The sequence below is a fragment of the Pelophylax lessonae genome, assembly GCF_965119305.1.
Source record: "Pelophylax lessonae genome assembly, chromosome: 13".
Lineage (NCBI taxonomy): Eukaryota > Metazoa > Chordata > Amphibia > Anura > Ranidae > Pelophylax > Pelophylax lessonae.
This window is the reverse complement of record NC_138780.1, coordinates 188959012-188979135: the sequence shown is the minus strand read 5'-3', so window position 1 is coordinate 188979135 and position 20124 is coordinate 188959012. Positions and strand designations below refer to the sequence as shown.

The 20124-nt window shown below is 43.2% G+C and overlaps 1 protein-coding gene across 1 annotated transcript in view; it reads left to right on the top strand.

Annotated features, from left to right (window-relative positions):
• EML5 (EMAP like 5) overlaps window positions 1–20124 on the top strand; it is a 335723-nt gene that overhangs the window by 236337 nt on the left and 79262 nt on the right. The window contains 8 exon segments of the mRNA XM_082242783.1: window positions 5614–5714; window positions 7975–8177; window positions 9754–9865; window positions 12467–12594; window positions 12822–12963; window positions 13595–13747; window positions 13852–13983; window positions 17147–17235. Coding sequence (XP_082098909.1) covers window positions 5614–5714; window positions 7975–8177; window positions 9754–9865; window positions 12467–12594; window positions 12822–12963; window positions 13595–13747; window positions 13852–13983; window positions 17147–17235 — 1060 coding nt within the window.

Below are 20124 nucleotides of genomic sequence, written 5' to 3'. Positions count from 1 at the left end.
TGAGGGTCAAAAAAAAAAAAAAAAAAAAAAAAAAAAAAGTTTTTTCTTTACTTTGAATTATATCATCCAGGAAGTAACTGGAGTTATTATGGACCCTGCCACACATATTCCCCCACCTGTTTCCCTCGAGGGGGCCTCGGGACCCGCCGGTGCACAGAGTATAGAGTCATTTACAGCAATTATGGAGTCTATGGTGGCTCGGGTGGAGGCGGCCTGTCAGGGACGGGGGTCAAGGAAGCGACCCCCGCCTACCCCTATACTATCTGACACCTCTGACTCTGATTCAGAGATGGTCACTGCAGTTGCAGGTTCCTCTGCAAGGGCTGTTATCCCAGGTAAAGCCCCCTCAGACAGTGAGGAGGACGCTTCTTCTCCTGCTATAATTCAGGAAGAAGCATTGGTGGACGCACTAGTTGTGGCAGTGCAAGAAACCTTAAAACTTGAGGCTTTACCGGCAGAGGCAACTGAAACAGAGAGGCCTTTTGGGACTAATAAGCCCATCAAGACGGCGAAGGCTTTTCCTGTACCTAAATGTTTTGGTAATCAGATTAAAGGAGAATGGGAGCATTCTAAACGTACCTTTACTATTTCCAAGCGTATTGCTAGACGCTATCCATTTGAGGAGTCCATCATTAAGAAATGGACGGTACCACCAGTCGTGGATCCGCCTATTTCCAGGCTGAATAAAGCCACGGTTATTCCAGTGGAGGACACTTCGTCCTTTAAGGATCCGGTGGATCGAAAGATAGAAGCGGAGTCCCGCACTATCTTTTCTCTGATAGGGTCAGCATTTAGACCAGTAATTGTTATTGGTCTAGTTTCCCAGACACTTACGGAATGGGCGAAAATGGTACGCCAAGATCTTAGGGGAAAAGATATTCCCCAGGAGACATCTGATTTGATAGAACAGATCATACAAGGGCTACGGTTTATCTGTGACGCAGCCTTGGACACTACTCCCTTGTTAGGGCATGCATCTAAGTTAGCAGTGATCCTCAGACGTGTGCTGTGGTTAAAATGCTGGTCAGCTGACCTAGGTTCCAAAAAGACTTTGACCAATCTCCCTTTCCAGGGGAATCGTCTATTTGGAGCCAACCTAAGATGAAATCATTAAGGATGCCACCGGGGGCAAGAGTACTTTTTTGCCACAGGCTGCAAAAGCTAAGGGACCTCGCAACAAGCGAGGACCTTTCTTTACCGCCCATAAAGGGCGCCCGGCTGGTACTCCCGGGAAAGGCAAGACTCCTCCAGGAGGGTTCAAGAAGGGCTGGTCGGACAAGCAGAGGACCAACCCAGCCAAACCCGAAGTAAAGGAGTACACAGCCTGAAGGTGCGCCCCCACCCGATTTCAGGGTGGGGGGACGTTTTCACCGGTATTCAGGACATTAGATCGAGCATCAACCACTACTACCGGTGCGATTCTTCCCTTCCAACATTTAAGTACAGGAAGCGGTAGTTACCGTTCCCTGTATAGATCTTTCCTTTACCTTTTCCTAAGATTAGTCCCGATACCTCACAGGAATCGGATCTGATTGACCAGATAGGCCAAGTAGCCTCTAGTCGGGTGACTTCGGTCCCTGAGGTTCAACCAGAAAAGATCACCTTTCCTGATAACTATCAGGTATCTGATAAATGTGTGGGAACAGAAAACGACCAGACTTTCTCGGATGGTCGGGGCCAGATAGCTCTAGGGACGCCTGGTTCAGATCCAATCAGCGCCAGTGGTCCTAGAAATTCTAGGCTGGCCTCTTCAAGCCGGCCTGGCCGACTTGGACATGTTAGTCGCAGACGTTCCGTGGGAACTTCGTCTCAGGGAGTGTCTGTAGTCTCAAGGACCTATTTACCTTCGTGCTTTACAGTCGCTGGTTTTAATGGCCTGGCCATTGAGACCCAAGTACTGAAGGACAGAGGTTTGTCTACTTCAGTCATTCCTACCCTTATTAAAGCAAGGAAAGCGACTTCCAGCAAAGTCTATTATCACACATGGAAGACTTATATTGCATGGTGCGAATCTTTAGGATTTCCTCCACGTACCTATTCGGTGACTCGAATATTGGCCTTTTTGCAACAAGGGGTTGAGCAGAAGCTAGCCTTGAGCACCATCAAGGGTCAAGTTTCAGCATTAGCAATCTTCTTTCAGAAGCCTTTAGCTACCAAATCCTTGGTGCGGAATTTCATCCAGGGGGTGCGGCACCTGGCTCCTCCAGTCCGCGCGCCCTTACCGCCCTGGGATCTTAACTTGGTTTTGTCGGTTCTACAGAAACCTCCCTTTGAAAACATCAGGGAGATTCCCTTGCTTACTCTATCCCAGAAGGTGGACTTCTTGGTGGCTATTACTTCTGCTCGCAGGGTGTCAGAACTGGCTGCATTATCATGCCAGTCACCATACCTAGTGATTCATAGGGATAAGGTAGTACTTCATCCTAAGCCATCTTTTCTTCCCAAGGTGGTTTCAGATTTTCATCTGAATGAAGATATTGTACTACCTTCCTTGTGTCCTCAGCCCAAGCATCATCGGGAACATGTGTTGCATTCCTTAGATGTGGTTCGGGCAATCAGGGTATACCTGAAAGCTACGGAATCATTCCGTAAGACGGATTCACTTTTTGTGATCACGGATGGCCCCAGAAAGGGTTTGCCTGCATCTGCCGCGACCATTGCCAAATGGATTAGACAAACGGTGGTACAGGCTTATTCTATTAAGGGTCAGAGTCCTCCGTTCCCTGTTAGGGCGCACTCCACTCGAGCGCTCAGTACTTCCTGGGCCTTTCGCCATCAGGCGTCAGTGGTCCAGGTATGTAAGGCGGCCACCTGGTCGTCGGTACATACCTTTACAAAATTTTATAAAATTGATGTGACGGCATCGGCGGATGCCTCATTTGGCCGCAAGGTTTTGCAGGCCGCAATTTGAGGAGACCGGTGGTCTACCTCGAGGGTTTTTTTCGGTTTGAAAAAAAAAAAAAAAAAAGTTTTTCTCTTTTTTGTTGAGTCTCATCATTAAGGATGAGCATTGTAAACTTCTAGTTGGCACCGGTTGGGCCTTCTAGATTGGGATTTGATTTCCATTTTCCCACCCCTCAGTTGTGATACTGCTCTGGGACGTCCCGAAGGTGGTGTATCACCGAGGACTACGTCTGTCGATGAGCGCTAGAGAAAAATGGATTTTTGTAAAATCTTACCGTAAAATCCTTTTCTCTTAGCTCATCGACAGACGTAGTCCCCGCCCCTCTGTTTTGGAGTTGGGTTGGGTTAGATTCTCTAAGCACTGCTTTTTCACATAACTGATTTGCTGAGGCAGAGAGAGAGAGGATATACCCTCTGGGACTGCCCCTAGGGTGTGGCCAGAGCTTTTTAATTTCCTGTCTAGTCCTGCTCCTGCGGAGGTAACATAACCCGAAGGTGGTGTATCACCGAGGACTACGTCTGTCGATGAGCTAAGAGAAAAGGATTTTACGGTAAGATTTTACAAAAATCCATTTTTTTATTTATGGATTGTCTCCATATTTGAAAGTCATTTCTTTTGCATGTGTGCGCTATTCTTTTTTAACCGGTTGCCGACCGCCGCACGACTATATACTGCGGCGGTCAGCCCCGGCCAGGCAGAGTGACGTATCGGTACGTCACTCGCCTGTCACTGACTTGCGAGCCTATCGCGGTACATTTCTTTACTGACCACCAAGGTAGAAATGGCAAAGGAGGAGTGTCCCAGGGGAATTTGGATGGACAAATTTCCCCGAGACACTCCTCCTTTGCCATCTCCACATATGTTTTGGGGAAGGGACAGGTGCTGTTTTAGGTACACCTTCATATCTATCCCCCCCTTTGACCACCAAGGTAAGGGGATGTTTTCTTACTGACCACAAAAATAGGGGGACATTTCCCTAATAACCACCAAGGTAAGGGGAGGTTTTCTTACTGACCACAAAAAAATATGGGGACATTTCCCTACTGACTGCCAAGGTAAGGTGATGTTTTCTTACTGACCACAAAAATAAGGGGACATTTCTTTGCTGACCACCAAGGTAAGGGGATGTTTTCTTACTGACCACAAAAAATATGGGGACATTTTTCTACGGACTGCCAAGTTAAGGGAATGTTTTCTTACTGACCACAAAAATAAGGGGGAATTTCCCTACTTACTGCCAAGGTAAGGGGATGTTTTCTAACTGACCACAAAAATAAGGTGACATTTTCCTACTGATCACCAAGGTAAGGGGATGTTTTCTAACTGACCACAAAAATAAGTTTCCTTACCAACCACCAAAGTAAGAGGATGTTTTCTTACTGACCACTAAGGTAAGAGGATGTTGTCTTACTGACCACAAAAATAAGGGGACATTTCTTTACTGACCACCAGGGTAAGGGGATGTTTTCCTACTGACCACCAAAGTAAGGGGGTGTTTTCTTACTGACCTCAAAAATAAGGGGACATTTCTTTACTGACCACCAAGGTAAGAGGATGTTTTCTTACTGACCACAAAAATAAGGAGCTCATTCCTTACTGACCACTTAAGGAACATTTCCCAACTAAAAATCAATGTAAGGGATGTTTCATTATTGACCCCCAACGTAAAGCAATATTTCATTACTGACCATCAATGTACAAATGACTGATGGTGCTAATAAGCTGTGAGTTAGAGAGATAATTTAAGTTAATATTCTTATCCTCTTTGGTAAAATGGTCGAAAAAGCCTGCTATGGATATTGGATGCCAGAAAAAGTAACGTGTTGTACCATGCTATGACCTGTTTCGTTTCTTAGAGCGCTGCTCCAATCGCCCATCTATCCCACTCCGGTGACCCACTACTCTTGGGTGCCGATGTTATAAGTGCCCATCCTAGCTTATTGTGCAAAGTGTGACTGCGAGATGCCGCACTCCTAAGCAGCCTATGTACTAGATAAGTGGATGAACTCAGCCTAGGCTCCTCCAAGGCTACTGACCCATTTCGCCTCACCCTTAGGACCTAGTCGTAGTCATTTGACTAAGCCCTGTGTGCGGGGCAAAACGCATCTGAGAGCATGACCTGGGAGAAGACTAGGCTGAGGCTGCTTTCCATCCACTGATCTATTTCGAAAGAGAAAGGGAGGGTTATAACCCCTGTCCGATTTTTTTTTTTTTTTTTTTCACCGTTTGTTTCCCATAGCAGAGATTTCCCTTTACATCCTGTCCCATAGCTAAACAGGAAGTGAGAGGAAATCCCTGCAAATTAAGGGAATACCCCAAATCACCAGAACTAGAGTCCCCACTGGAAGATTTCCCATCTATTACTTTTCAAGGGGACAACCCAAAATTTGAAATTTTCTTTTACTTTCAATGATAATGGTAAACAGGACAAAAAGAGAGGGGGAATCTCCTTATCGGGGGGCACAGCCAGCAATAAAAACTGAGAAGCATTCTGCATTCTATCCAAAACTACAAAAAAAGTTTTGCCTATAGTTAAAGTTCGCCAATAAAGAATGCATGAAAGAGAAGGAAGATTTTCCTGGACTGATGCAGAGCATGGAGGACCCCTGGAAAGGAAATTCATATTCATTGACATGAAAGTACATACTGGATTTTAGAGACAGCCATTCATGTGACTCGAGTGACATCATTCCCTTCTATATTTTCAGAGGAAGTAAAGAGAAGATATTCGTGGTGAAGATTAACCCCTATATGCCTGACAAGCTTATCACTGCTGGCGTGAAGCACATCAAGTTCTGGCGGCGTGCAGGTGAGAACCTGAGAAAAATCTGGATTGCATTGTTGAGGTAGCTGCATAGCGTGTCCATGTGAAGCTTCAGCTCTACCACCCACGCCAATCAAAGCCAATCAGATAGTTGCAACCAAATGAATGGCTGCCACTCCAGATCATTGGTCTACAGCACACTCAGAGTATTCCTGCAAGTATGCACAATGGTTCTGGAGTCTGCTTGCTCCAACAGGGCCTATTAAAAGGTAAATTGGTGGGGGTGAGGAGGATTCAAAGCCAAACTCTACTTTAACCACTTTTGGACGGGAAGGATTTGTCCTCCTTAATGACCAGGCCATATTTTGCGATTCGGCACTGTGTTACTTTAATGGACAATTGCGCGGTCGTGCGACACTGTATCTAAATAAAATTGATGCCTTTTTTTTCCCACAAATAGAGCTTTCTTTTGGTGGTTTTTGATCACCTCTGCAATTTTTACTTTTTGCACTATTAACAAAAATATATCGACAATTCTGAAAAAAAAAAACAATAATTTTCACATTCTGCTATATAACATTACCAAAAAAAAAATAAATAAAAAATCAAGATTTTTTAACATTTTAGGCCAATTTGTTTTCTGCTACATATTTTTGGTAAAAAAAATAGCAATAAGCGTATTTTGATTGGTTTGCGCAAAAGTAATCGCGTCTACTAACTACGGGAAAGATTTGTCATTTTTATTGTTTGTTTGTTTTTTCTTACTAGTAATGGCGACGATCTGCAATTTTTTTGCAGGACTGCGACATTGCGGCGGATAGATCGGACCCCTAATTGACATTTTTGACACTTTTGGGGGTACCAGTGACATTACTACAGTAATCAATGCTAAAAATATGCAGTTACTTTGATAATGCTATTGGCTAGGAAGGAGTTAACCCTGGGACGATCAAAGGGTTAAATGTGTACCTAGGGGTGTGTTTCTAACTGTATGGGGGCGTGGCTTGTGAAATGATCACAGAGACCTGTGATCCTATATAGAAGGATCACAGGCGCTCTGTGATCATTCCAGAGAGAAGAACGGTCAGCTGTGTTTACAACAGCTGACCGTTCTTCTCTCACAGCGGGGAGCGATCGTGGGTGTCAGGCGGCAATCGGAGCCGCCTGCCCCGTGCATCCAGGTCCCCACTGCAGGAGAGCGACCGACGTATACCTACGGCAGTTTGCGCAGGAGGGCCAGCCTGCCACAGTATAACTGCGGCGGGCAGTCCTTAAGTGGTTAAATTCCCCTCTCTGCACGTCATTCCCACAGCGTTTTTTTTAAATTTATTTATTTATTTTTATTTATCCATTCAGACATGGAACTGTGGTTCGGCCCCACACCCTCTCTCTCCTGATTGGCTAGCTGACTTTGATTGACAGCAGCGGGAGCCAGTGTCACCACTGCTGTGTCTTAGCCAATGAGGAGGAGAACCTGGATGGCTGAGACAGTCATGGACATCGCTGTATCAATAGGGGGCTCAGGTGAGCATTAGGGGGGGCTGAGGGGGACTGCTGCTCACAGAAGGTTTTTTTATCTTAATGCATAGAATGCATTAAGATAAAAAAAACCTTCCTGACTTTACAGCCCCTTTCAGCTTGGTCAGTTAAGCTTTGACAAAAAAGCCTGGATGCTGATTGGTTACCATGCAGAGCTCCACCAGATTTTGCACTCTCCAGTTTTAGTAAATGAACCCCCACAATGTCTTCAGATCTTCTACCTGTGGTGGTCTTCAAAACTACATAGATGTTATGACATCAGCACAGCCTTCTGTATTATGAGCCCTGTCCGACATGGTCATGTAACTCCCAGGGGGAGGGTCCATGACAGCCTGGGCTCAGAGGAAGTGGGTTGAATGACGCTGGCCATCCTTCAACCTGCAAGAGGATCTGTAGCTGCCTGCAGAGTGGAGTTTCAGTGGAGGCCATCGCTGGAGGTAATTACAATTTTGACTTTTTTTTTTTTTTTTTTAATACATTTTGTCTTTTTTTTTTAATACATTTTGTCTTTTTTCTTTATTTAATAAATTTTGTCTTTTTTTTTTTTTCTTAATAAATTTTGTCTTTTTTTTTTTTAATAAATTTTGTCTTTTTTTTTTTTTTTTTAATTGAAAAGGCTAGGCAAGCTATAAAAAAAAAAAAAAATTAACCGGGAGATCTGCTCTAAAATGTGTCAGCGGAAGGAACCATGACTGAAAAGGGCGATAATAATAATGATGATGCCGTGAGATTGTCTATAAGAGCAAAAGATCTTTTTTTATTGCAGGCGGGGGGCTGATAGGACGTAAAGGTGTTATGGGAGGCGGCACAAAGATTGACACCATGATGTGCGCAGTGTACGGCTGGACGGAAGAGATGTCCTTTTCCGGGACATGCACAGGAGACGTGTGTATATGGAGGGATCTGTTCCTCATGAAGACGGTGAAGGCTCACGATGGTCCCGTATTCAGCATGCATGCCCTGGATAAGGTGGGAGAACACAGCAGAGGTTTAATCCCTTCCCACACTTCTATGTTTTATATGAAATTGGATGTTTGGATATCCGCTGTATATTCAGTTGAGCAAGAGACTTATGAAAATTGTAATTTCCTGCATCAGAGGAGCTTACGCTCTAAAGTCCCACCACAGTCACACACAGTTATACATTTATATAGCTCTGACATATACCACAGTGCTGTACAGAGAACACTGAGCCAGTCACATCAGTCTCTGTACCAGAGGAGCTTACACTCTAATGTCCTACCTCAGTCAAGAGGCTACTATTAATATACATTTATATAGCTCTGGCATATATGGCAGTGCTGTACAGCGAACACTGAGCCAATCATATCGCTCTCTACACCTGAGGAGCTTATATTCTAATGTCACACCACAGTCACAGGCTACTATTATTATACATTTATATAGCACTAACATATACGGCAGTGCTGTACAGAGAACATGAAGCTGGTCACCTTAGTCTTTGCACCAGAAGAGCTTACACTCTAATGTCCCCCACAGTCACACACTATTATTATACATTTATATAGCTCTGACATATACGGCAGTGCTGTACAGAGAACACTGAGCTGGTCACATCAGTCTTTGCACCAGAAGAGCTTACACTCTAAGGTCCTACCTCAGTCACAGGCTACCATTATTATACATTTATATAGCTCTGACATATACGGCAGTGCTGTACAGAGAACATGAAGCTGGTCACATCAGTCTTTGCACCAGAAGAGCTTACACTCTATTGTCCCCTCACAGTCACACATTTTTATACATTTGTATAGCTCTGACATATACGGCAGTGCTGTACAGAGAACACTGAGCTGGTCGCATCAGTCTTTGCACCAGAAGAGCTTACACTCTAATCTCCCCCACAGTCACACACTATTATTATACATTTATATAGCTCTGACATATACGGCAGTGCTGTACAGAGAACACAGAGATAGTCAAATCAGTCTTTGCACCAGAAGAGCTTACACTCTAATCTCCCCCACAGTCACACACTATTATTATACATTTATATAGCTCTGACATATACGGCAGTGCTGTACAGAGAACACAGAGATAGTCAAATCAGTCTTTGCACCAGAAGAGCTTACACTCTAATGTCCTACCTCAGTCACAGGCTACTATTATTATACATTTTATATAGCCCTGACATATACTGCAGTGTTGAACAGAGAACATGAAGCTGGTCACATCAGTCTTTGCAACAGAAGAGCTTACACTCTAATGTCCCCCACAGTCACACACTATTATTATACATTTATATAGCTCTGACATATACGGCAGTGCTGTACAGAGAACACCGAGCTGGTTAGATCAGTCTTTGCACCAGAAGAGCTTACACTCTAAGGTCGTACCTCAGTCACAGGCTACTATTATTATACATGTATTATTAATTTATATAGCTCTGACATAATCTGTAGAGAGGTACCAATATTTCCACCTCTGCCCCAATATTAAAGGAGAATTTTCCCAGAAATGGTTCTGCATCTTTGTATTCTATAAGGAAGGTGAGCACAGTGACATCTTACATTTCCTCCGTCAGGGTTTTGTGACCGGAGGGAAGGATGGCGTGGTCGCCTTGTGGGATGACTCCTTTGAGAGATGCCTCAAAACCTACGCAATCAAGAGAGCCGCGTTGGCTCCTGGTTCTAAAGGTGAGCTGCTGCCTGGTGTTTTGTTAGCTTAGCCGCACTGGTCTGCCAATGACTTTACATAGGAAATTGGGCAAGTTGACTAAACCATGAGACCTGGAGGAGAGACAAGTCACACCTGTCCATGTTATGTTCCAGATTCCCAATAACTGGCAATGGCCCTGATTCATCAAGCTGCAAAAGCCCTTAAGGTGTGCTAGATAATACTTTAGGTTATTTAATACTTAATGTTAAAATTACATGTGGATAATGTTGACTGAGGGACAGTTGTAGCAATCCTTAAAGCGGAACTTTACCCATACCAACTTGATAAGAAATAAAGTATTTTATATAGATGCGTTACACGCAGAGTGATATATTTCAAGCATTTTTTTTCTTTTAATTTTGATAATTATGGCTTACAGCTAGTCACACCCCAAAATTCAGTATCTCAGAAAATTAGAATATTACATAAGACCAAAAAAAAAAGGATTTTTAATACAGAAATGTAGGCTTAGTGAAAAGTCTGTCCATGTACAGTATAGGAAGCACTCAATACTTGGTCGGGGCTCCTTTTGCATGAATTACTGCATCAATGCGGCGTGGCATGGAGGCGATCAGCCTGTGGCACTTCTGAGGTGTTACGGAAGCCCAGGTTGCTTTGATAGTAGCTTTCAGCTTGTCTGCATTGTTGGGTCTGGGGTCTCTCATCTTCCTCTTGACAATACCCCACAGATTCTCTATGGGATTTAGGTCAGGCGAGTTTGCTGGCCAATCAAGCACAGTGATACCATGATCATGTGACCAGGTATTGGTAGTTTTGTACAAAAATACTGTATATAACAATATGTGCAGCGCTAATTCTTGGAAAAGAATTGCATATGAAGATGGACTTTAATGGCACGCTATAATCTTACAAGAATTTTAAGAAGATTAAAATTGATTTTGTTATATTTTTTTAAAACATTTCATAATAGTACAAAAACATAAATACAAATGAATAGTACCAAAACTAGACAGCCATTCTCAGTGTTGAAGATCATTTGCCCAACAATATTATTGCTACTGGGAACCCCTAACCAGGGTATTCCTCAATAGTAGGAAAACTGGACAAACAACACCGCAGGGGTATGTCTGATGTTGGGGTACACTCAGCCCAACATGTTTCGTGCCAATTTCGCGCTTCTTCAGGAGCTCAGTACCCATATACAAAAGACAGCGCTAATTCTTAACATCACTCGTCTTTTAACCGGTTGCCGACCGCCGCACGACTGTATACTGCGGCGGTCAGCCCCGGCCAGGCAGAGTGACGTAGGGGTACGTCACTCGCCTGTCACTGACTTGTGAGCCAATTGCGCGGCTCGTTCACTGACAAGTCAGTGCGTGTGACCGGCGGACCCGATCGTCACTCACGATCCGGTCACTCACGATCTCTCCTGTGAAGGGAGAAAGGCGGAGCGGCTTATGTAAACAAGCCGCCTGTCATTCTCCCCTGTGTAAAAATGGAGATCAGACGGTTCTACTATGTAGGACCGTTGATCTCTGTTTTTACACCAATAGCCATGTCCCTTTACAGTTAGAAACACGCCCCTAGGACACACTTAACCCCTCCCTCTCCAATACAGTTAACCCCTTCCCTGCCAGTGTCATTTTTGCAGTAACAGTGCATATGTATAGCACTGATTACTGCAGTAATGTCACTGGTAACCCCAAAAGTGTCAAAAATGTCAGTCAAGGGTCCGATCTGTCTGCCGCAATGTCGCAGTCCCGCCAAAAAAACGCAGATCGCCACCATTACGCGTTAAAAAAAAAAACACCAAAAATGACAGAAATCTTTCCCTTAGTTAGTAAACGCGATAACTTTTGCGCAAACCAATCAAAATACGCTTTTTGCAATTTTTTTTACCAAACATATGTAGCATAAAACAAATTGGCCGAAAATGTTAAAAAATTTTGATTTTTACATTTTTTTTTGGGGAATTTCATATAAAAAAATGTGAAAAATATTGTTATTTTTGCAAAATTGACGCTCTTTTTTTGTTTATAGCGCATGATTAAAAAAATCGCACAGGTGATCAAATACCACCAAAAGAAAGCTGTTTGTGGGAAAAAATGGACGTCAAATTCGTTTAGGTACAGCGTCGCACGACCGCGCAATTGTCAGTTAAAGTCACGCAGTAAAAAATCGCAAAAAAAACCCTGGTCTTTTAGCAGCCAAATCCTCCGGGGCTTAAGTGGTTAAATGATGTGTTATAAAATAAATCACAATAGTTGGAAAACTCTTATGAAAACACGATGGTGTCAAAAATTTTAAATTGGGTATCAGTAAAAACTATTGCCTCCACATATATTTGGAATATGCATATGTTAGTGATAATACATTTGTAATAAAACAAACCTATATCTCAAAAAATTGTGACACGGTGAACCAAATAACACCACAAAGTAAAATTAATTGTTTTTTCTCAACAAAAGTGGAGTTATTCTTTAAGCTTAAGGGTTCACAAGGATAAAGAAAAGAGTTACTGATGTATTATAAAAATGGTATTCGTGGCTTCATATATTTCTATTAGAGAAATGCTGTCCTTTAACTTGCAGTATACTGTATATCCACTTCCATTTCAGGGCTCCTATTAGAAGATAACCCTTCTATCCGTGCCATATCTCTGGGACACGGCCATATCCTGGTGGGAACAAAGAATGGAGAGATCCTGGAGGTAGACAAGAGTGGACCGGTCACCCTCCTAGTCCAGGTGAGTGTAGCATGACCTGATGCTGCCTGGCCTTGGCATGCTATAGTCTAGAACAGTGATGGCGAACCTTAGCACCCCAGATGTTTTGGAACTACATTTCCCATGATGCTCATGCACTCTCCAGTGTAGTTGGGCATCATGGGAAATGTATTTCCAAAATCTCTGGGGTGCCAAGGTTCGCCATCACTGGTCTAGAATCTCAGCTAACACCAACTTGTGCTCCCTAGGGACACATGGAGGGAGAAGTTTGGGGTTTGGCCACCCACCCGCATTTACCCATCTGTGCCACTGTGAGCGATGACAGGACCCTACGCATCTGGGACCTCTCCCCCAGCCACTGCATGCTTGCTGTGCGCAAACTGAAGAAAGGCAAGTTCCAAAAATGGTATCTCTCAAGGTGGACATTGGCTATGTTGTTAGCCAGCTGGGGTGGGGCATCATCACACCAGAGTTCTTTTACTTGCCATAACCATCTATTTGTACAAATGCACCCAAACTGGCTCCTCTACCTCTGTCAGTACCCCGGATAAGGAGAAACACACATGGGGGACTACAGTCTGATGAGACCTGATTTGTTCTACAAATAATAATGCTTGTTGAGTTGAAAGAATAAAAATGGAAAATTGTATCAGATACTTACCATAGTTTTCCTTTTTTTTGGTGCTAATCCATGGCAGCATGCATGGGGTAATATGCTTGTTGGCGGCAGGAAAATGGAATCAAATAATTTAAGTTTTTCTTTCCTGGCACCAATCCATGGCACCATACTGCCACATGTATGCTGCAATGTTGGCACCAGGAAAAAAGGATTCCATGGCAGTGCAGTCTGTATCTTCTGAAGAGAGGTAACCCTGATATTGGGGTGATATGGACTTACTGGTTGCAACTTTTAAATTCACATGTAAAATGAGCATTTTCAAGCCACTAACTACACAAAAAAATTGCATCTGTGCAAGTGTTCCAGTATTGTCACTTGTCTGTGTCTCTCTACTGCCCCCAGGTGGTCGGTGCTGTTCTTTCTCTCCAGATGGAAAAGCTTTAGCCGTCGGTCTAAATGACGGAAGTTTTTTAATTGTCAACGCAGACACGCTGGAGGACTTGGTGTCATTTCACCACAGAAAGGATGTGATTTCTGACATTCGCTTCTCCCCTGGTGAGGAGATAATTGGGCAGGCACAATTTTTGGTATTTCCAGGGTGTATCTTGGGTCTGAACCTGCTGGAAGTATATTTTTTGGGTTGTTTCTTTTTGTTTCAGGTTCTGGTAAATACTTGGCTGTCGCTTCCTATGACAACTTTGTGGATTTTTACAATGTGATGAGCAGTAAACGAATTGGAGTGTGTAAGGGGTCCACAAGCTACATCACCCACCTGGACTGGGACACCCGAGGTCAGTGATGGCTCTATGCAGTTAAGTTCCAAAAGATTCCCTAATCAGAAGTTACAAGATATATAATTGGGCTATAGGTTATATATTTGTTATATAGTTTATATTGTTAAACTATACAGTATATTTGATATAGTTTGTATATGTACATGATATACAGTAGTTTGGTTAAATAGATTATATGGTTGAATTATGTAGGTGATATAGTTGGGTTATTTGATAACGTAGTTGGATGATATCGATAATATACAGTAGCTGAGGTTGAGTTATAGATGGCATATTTGGGTTATATAGAAGATACACTATATTACTAAAAGTATTGGGACGCCTGCCTTTACACGCACATGAACTTTAATGGCATCCCAGTATTAGTCTGTAGGGTTCAATATTGGGTTGGCCCACCCTTTGCATCTATAACAGCTTCAACTCTTCTGGGAAGGCTGTTCACAAGGTTCAGGAGTGTGTCTATGGGAATGTTTGATCATTCTTCCAGAAGCGCATTTGTGAGGTCAGGCACTGATGTGGACCAGAAGGCGTGGCTCGTAGTCTCCACTCAAATTCATCCCAAAGATGTTCTATCGGGTTGAGTTCAGGACTCTGTTCAGGCCAGTCAAGTTCCTCCACCCCAAACTCGCTCATTATTGTCTTTATTGACATTACTTTGTGCACTGGTGCGCAGTCATGTTGGAACAGAAAGGGGCCATCCCCAAACTGTTCCCACAAAGTTAGGAGCATGAAATTGTTCAAAATGTCTTGGTATGCTGACGCCTTAAGAGTTCCCTTCACTAGAACTATAGGGCCAAGCCCAACCCCAATCTCTGAAAACAACCCGACACCATAAATCCCTCCTCCACCAAATAAATTGGACCACTGCACATAGCAAGGTCCATAAAGACATAGAGGAGCAAGTTTGGGGTGGAGGAACTTGACGGGCCTGCACAGAGTCCTGACCCCAACCCGATAGAACACCTTTGGGATTAATAAGCGCGGAGACTTCAAACCAGGCCTTCTCTTCCAACATTAGTGCTTGACCTCACAAATGTGCTTTTTTGTCAATGTGCTATTGCCATAGACACACTCCTAAACCTTGTGGACAGCCTTCCCAGAAGAGTTGAAGCTGTTAGAGCTGCAAAGGGTGGGCCATTTCAATATTGAACCCCATGGACTAAGACTGGGATGCCATTAAAGTTCATGTGCGTGTAAAGGCAGACGCCCCAATACTTTTGGTAATATAGTGTATAATTATATTATATAGTTAATGGGATTAGATTTGGAGTTGAGTTATATAGATAATAGAGAATATTTAAGTGATGGATTGGATAATATAGCTGATAGAGTTGGGTCATGGATAATACAGATGGGCTATACAGTATTTATGCTAGAGTAAGGCCACAGATGATATAGTTGAGTAAATTAGATGATACAGTTTGTTTATGTAGGTGATACAGTTGGATTAAATTGATGATACAGGTTTAGTTTACAGTATGAATAGTAGTGTTGAGTTACATATGGTATAGTTGGGTTATATAGATGATACAGTTGGATTATGTAAAGAAAATAATTGGGTCACAGATGGTACAGTTATGTTATATAGATAATACAGATGGGTTATATAGATGATACAGTTGGGTTATATACAGAAGATGATAGATGTCGATTTTATGAATGACATAGTTGAGTTACATAGGTAAAATAGTTGGGTCACAGGTGATATTATTGGGTTACATAAATTATATAATTAGATTATATAGTTGATACAATTGGATTAAGAGTTGGGTTATATGGATGATAGAGGTGAAGTATATAGGTGACAGATTTGGATTATATGGGTTCTAGAGTTGGGTTATAGATAGTACCGTTGGGCCATATAGATGCAAGGGTAAGATCACAGATGATACAGTTTGGTTATATTGATGATACTGGTTGATTAAATGAGAGATAGTGCTGGTCACATATGATACTATTGGGTTACCTAGATCAGTGGTCCTCAACTCCAGTCCTCAGGGCCCACTAACAGGCCAGATTTTAAGTATTACCTTGGGGAGATGCAGACTAGAGTACTGCAATCACTGAGCAGCAAATTATATCACCTGGGATGTATTTCAGTTATCTTGCAAACCTGGCCTGTTAGTGGGCCCTGAGGACCAGGGTTGAGGACCACTGACCTAGATGATAAAGTTGGATTATACAATTTATAGAATGGGGTCACAGATGATACAGTTGGATTGTATAGATCAGTGGTCTCCAAACTGTGGCCTGGATGTGGCCCTTTGCTTGCCTTTATCTTGCCCTTGAGGCACTATTCCACCAATTGACACCAATGATGGAGCACCATTCCCTCTACTGACACCATCATCGGGGCACTATTCTTCTCATTGATATTAACAATGGGGCACTATTCCTATTTTTAAAACCAATGATGGGGAATTGATGCCGGGGCATTTTCTACTCCCACTGGCTACACCCCGGCACCTATAAAGCCTGAAAGACAGTAAACTGGCCCTATGCTTATAAAGTTTGGAGACCCCTGATATTAATGATACAGTTGGGTTTTATAAATTATAAATTGGATTATATGGATGATAGAGTTGGGTCACAGATGGAACAGTTGGGCTATAGATAGGGTAGGGTAACACATGGCCCACTTTGGTTATGCAGATACAGTTAGGTTATGTAGATGATACAGTTGGATTATATGGATAATAAAGCTGGGTCACAAGTGAAACTGTTTAGATTATACAGATGATCAAGTTGGGTCTTTGCTTTAGAGCAGGGGTGTTCAAACTATGGCCCTCCAGCTGTTCAGGAACTACAATTCCCATCATGCCTAGTTATGTCTGTGAATGTCAGAGATTTACAATGCCTCATGGGAAGTGTAGTTCTGCCACAGCTGGAGGGTCGTAGTTTAGACACCCCTGCTTTAGAGTGTTGCAGACTTTTACTGGTATTTTAATTAGGAAAGATTTAATGTGCTGGCCACACACACAGCATAGGAGGTGTACTTGCTCCATCAAAACATTGTATTCAATTTATTCAAACATCTCTGGCCCCCATCTTGTCAAATCCAAACATTACACCCATACCCAACAACCAGCTGTAATGCCCCCTGGTGGTCACCACAGCATGTTACAACTGGCATTCAGTGTGCTTTCTGATCTGTCCTCAGGGAAGCTGATACAGGTGAACACCGGGGCTAAGGAACAGCTATTTTTTGAAGCCCCTCGAGGAAAAAGACAAATGATTCCAGCCCACGAGGTAGGAAAACACTTTCTATGTTTGTGAAAAGTTTTGAAAATAAATGTTTTCTCCGTTTATGAATGGTTTTATGGGTGTTGAAGAAATAAAAACATCTTTAATGAGATACCTCTAAACGAATCCAGTAATTAATGGTATATAGAGTTATCATGTGACCATGTTTTATTGTATTTGATGATCAGAATGTGTGAATTATTTCTGCTTTGACACTTTAATTGTTCATAAGTCTGATTAAGGAACTTTGTGCTCATTTTCAGAAGTTTTGATTATTAATCGGCATCGGTTCGATGATACTTTTTCCTCATTAATCTACAAATGCATTCTACCTGTCTTAGTACAATGGGGCTGTAATCAAATAAGAAACCCCCAACCTTGCTCACCTCTTTCCTTTAGAAGTACTTACCTTGTCTCCAGGCTCCAAAGATGGGGGGGAGTCACATGAGCAGGTTAAAGACATTAGATCATGTGATCTCGGTTTATATAAAACCTATACATTTGTACTGGACTACCCATACAGTACAGGTCCTCTGTGGAGCAGTTAGAGCAGTTAGCACATACAAAGCATTCATGTGCTCCCTGAAACCCTAATTCACTCTCTGGGGTCATTTGATAAATTACTGTGCAAGTTCCAAACCAACACTAATTCTCAGCTTAAGCAAGGTGTGGACACTTTGCCAGCCTCCTGGCAATAGTGCTCATGTGGAAGGCATCTGACTGCATAGTGATTGGATTCTCAGGAATAAGTTAAGTGAATAGGGCTTTGCAGTGGGCAGATGAAGTAGTAATTTACCCTTACCCTTTATGTTCTAAAGCAGTGGTCTCCAAGCTGTGGCTGGCGGGCCAGTTGCGAACCTTTGCTTGCCTTTATTCCACCCATGGGACATTATTACGCCCACTGATTTGAAGCACTAGTCCTCCAACTGACACCAACAAGGGGACACTATTTCACCCACTGATACCAACAAGGGGACACTATTTCTCCCACGGATACCAACAAGGGGACACTATTTCTCCCACTGATACCAACAAGGGGACACTATTTCTCCCACGGATACCAATAAGGGGACACTATTTCTCCCACGGATACCAATAAGGGGACACTATTTCTCCCACTGATACCAACAAGGGAACACTATTTCTCCCACTGATACCAACAAGGGGACACTATTTCTCCCACTGATACCAACAAGGGGACACTATTTCTCCCACTGATACCAACAAGGGGACATTATTTCTCCCACTGATGCCAACAAGGGGACATTATTTCTCCCACTGAAGCCAACAAGGGGACATTATTTCTCCCACTAATACCAACAAGGGAACACTATTTATCCCACTGATACCAACAAGGGGACACTATTTCTCCCACTGATAACAACAAGGGGACACTATTTCTCCCACTGATACCAACAAGGGGACACTATTTCTCCCACTGATACCAACAAGGGGACACTATTTCTCCCACTGATACCAACAAGGGGACACTATTTCTCCCACTGATACCAACAAGGGGAGACTATTTCTCCCACTGATACCAACAAGGGGAGACTATTTCTCCCACTGATACCAACAACGGGAGACTATTTCTCCCACTGATACCAACAAAGGGAGACTATTTCCCCCACTGATACCAACAAGGGGACACTATTTCTCCCACTGATACCAACAAGGGGACACTATTTCTCCCACTGATACCAACAAGGGCACACTATTTCTCCCACGGATACCAATAAGGGGACACTATTTCTCCCACTGATACCAACAAGGGGACACTATTTCTCCCACTGATACCAACAAGGGAACACTATTTCTCCCACTGATACCAACAAGGGAACACTATTTCACCCACTGATACCAACAAGGGGACACTATTTCTCCCACTGATTCCAACAAGGGGACACTATTTCTCCCACTGATACCAACAAGGGGACACTATTTCTCCCACTGATACCAACAAGGGGACACTATTTCTCCCACTGATACCAACAAAGGGAGACTATTTCCCCCACTGATACCAACAAGGGGACACTATTTCTCCAACTGATACCAACAAGGGCACACTATTTCTCCCACTGATACCAACAAGGGCACACTATTTCTCCCACGGATACCAATAAGGGGACACTATTTCTCCCACTGATACCAACAAGGGGACACTAGTTCTCCCACTGATACCAACAAGGGAACACTATTTCTCCCACTGATACCAACAAGGGGACACTATTTCTCCCACTGATACCAACAAGGGGACACTATTTCTCCCTCTGATACCAACAAGGGAACACTATTTCTCCCACTGATACCAACAAGGGGACACTATTTCTCCCACGGATACCAATAAGGGGACACTATTTCTCCCACTGATACCAACAAGGGAACACTATTTCTCCCACTGATACCAACAAGGGGACACTATTTCTCCCACTGATACCAACAAGGGGACACTATTTCTCCCACTGATACCAACAAGGGGACACTATTTCTCCCACTGATACCAACAAGGGGACATTATTTCTCCCACTGATGCCAACAAGGGGACATTATTTCTCCCACTGAAGCCAACAAGGGGACATTATTTCTCCCACTGATGCCAACAAGGGGACATTATTTCTCCCACTGATACCAACAAGGGAACACTATTTCTCCCACTGATACCAACAAGGGGACACTATTTCTCCCACTGATACCAACAAGGGGACACTATTTCTCCCACTGATACCAACAAGGGGACACTATTTCTCCCACTGATACCAACAAGGGGACATTATTTCTCTCACTGATGCCAACAAGGGGACATTATTTCTCCCACTGAAGCCAACAAGGGGACATTATTTCTCCCACTGAAGCCAACAAGGGGACATTATTTCTCCCACTGATGCCAACAAGGGG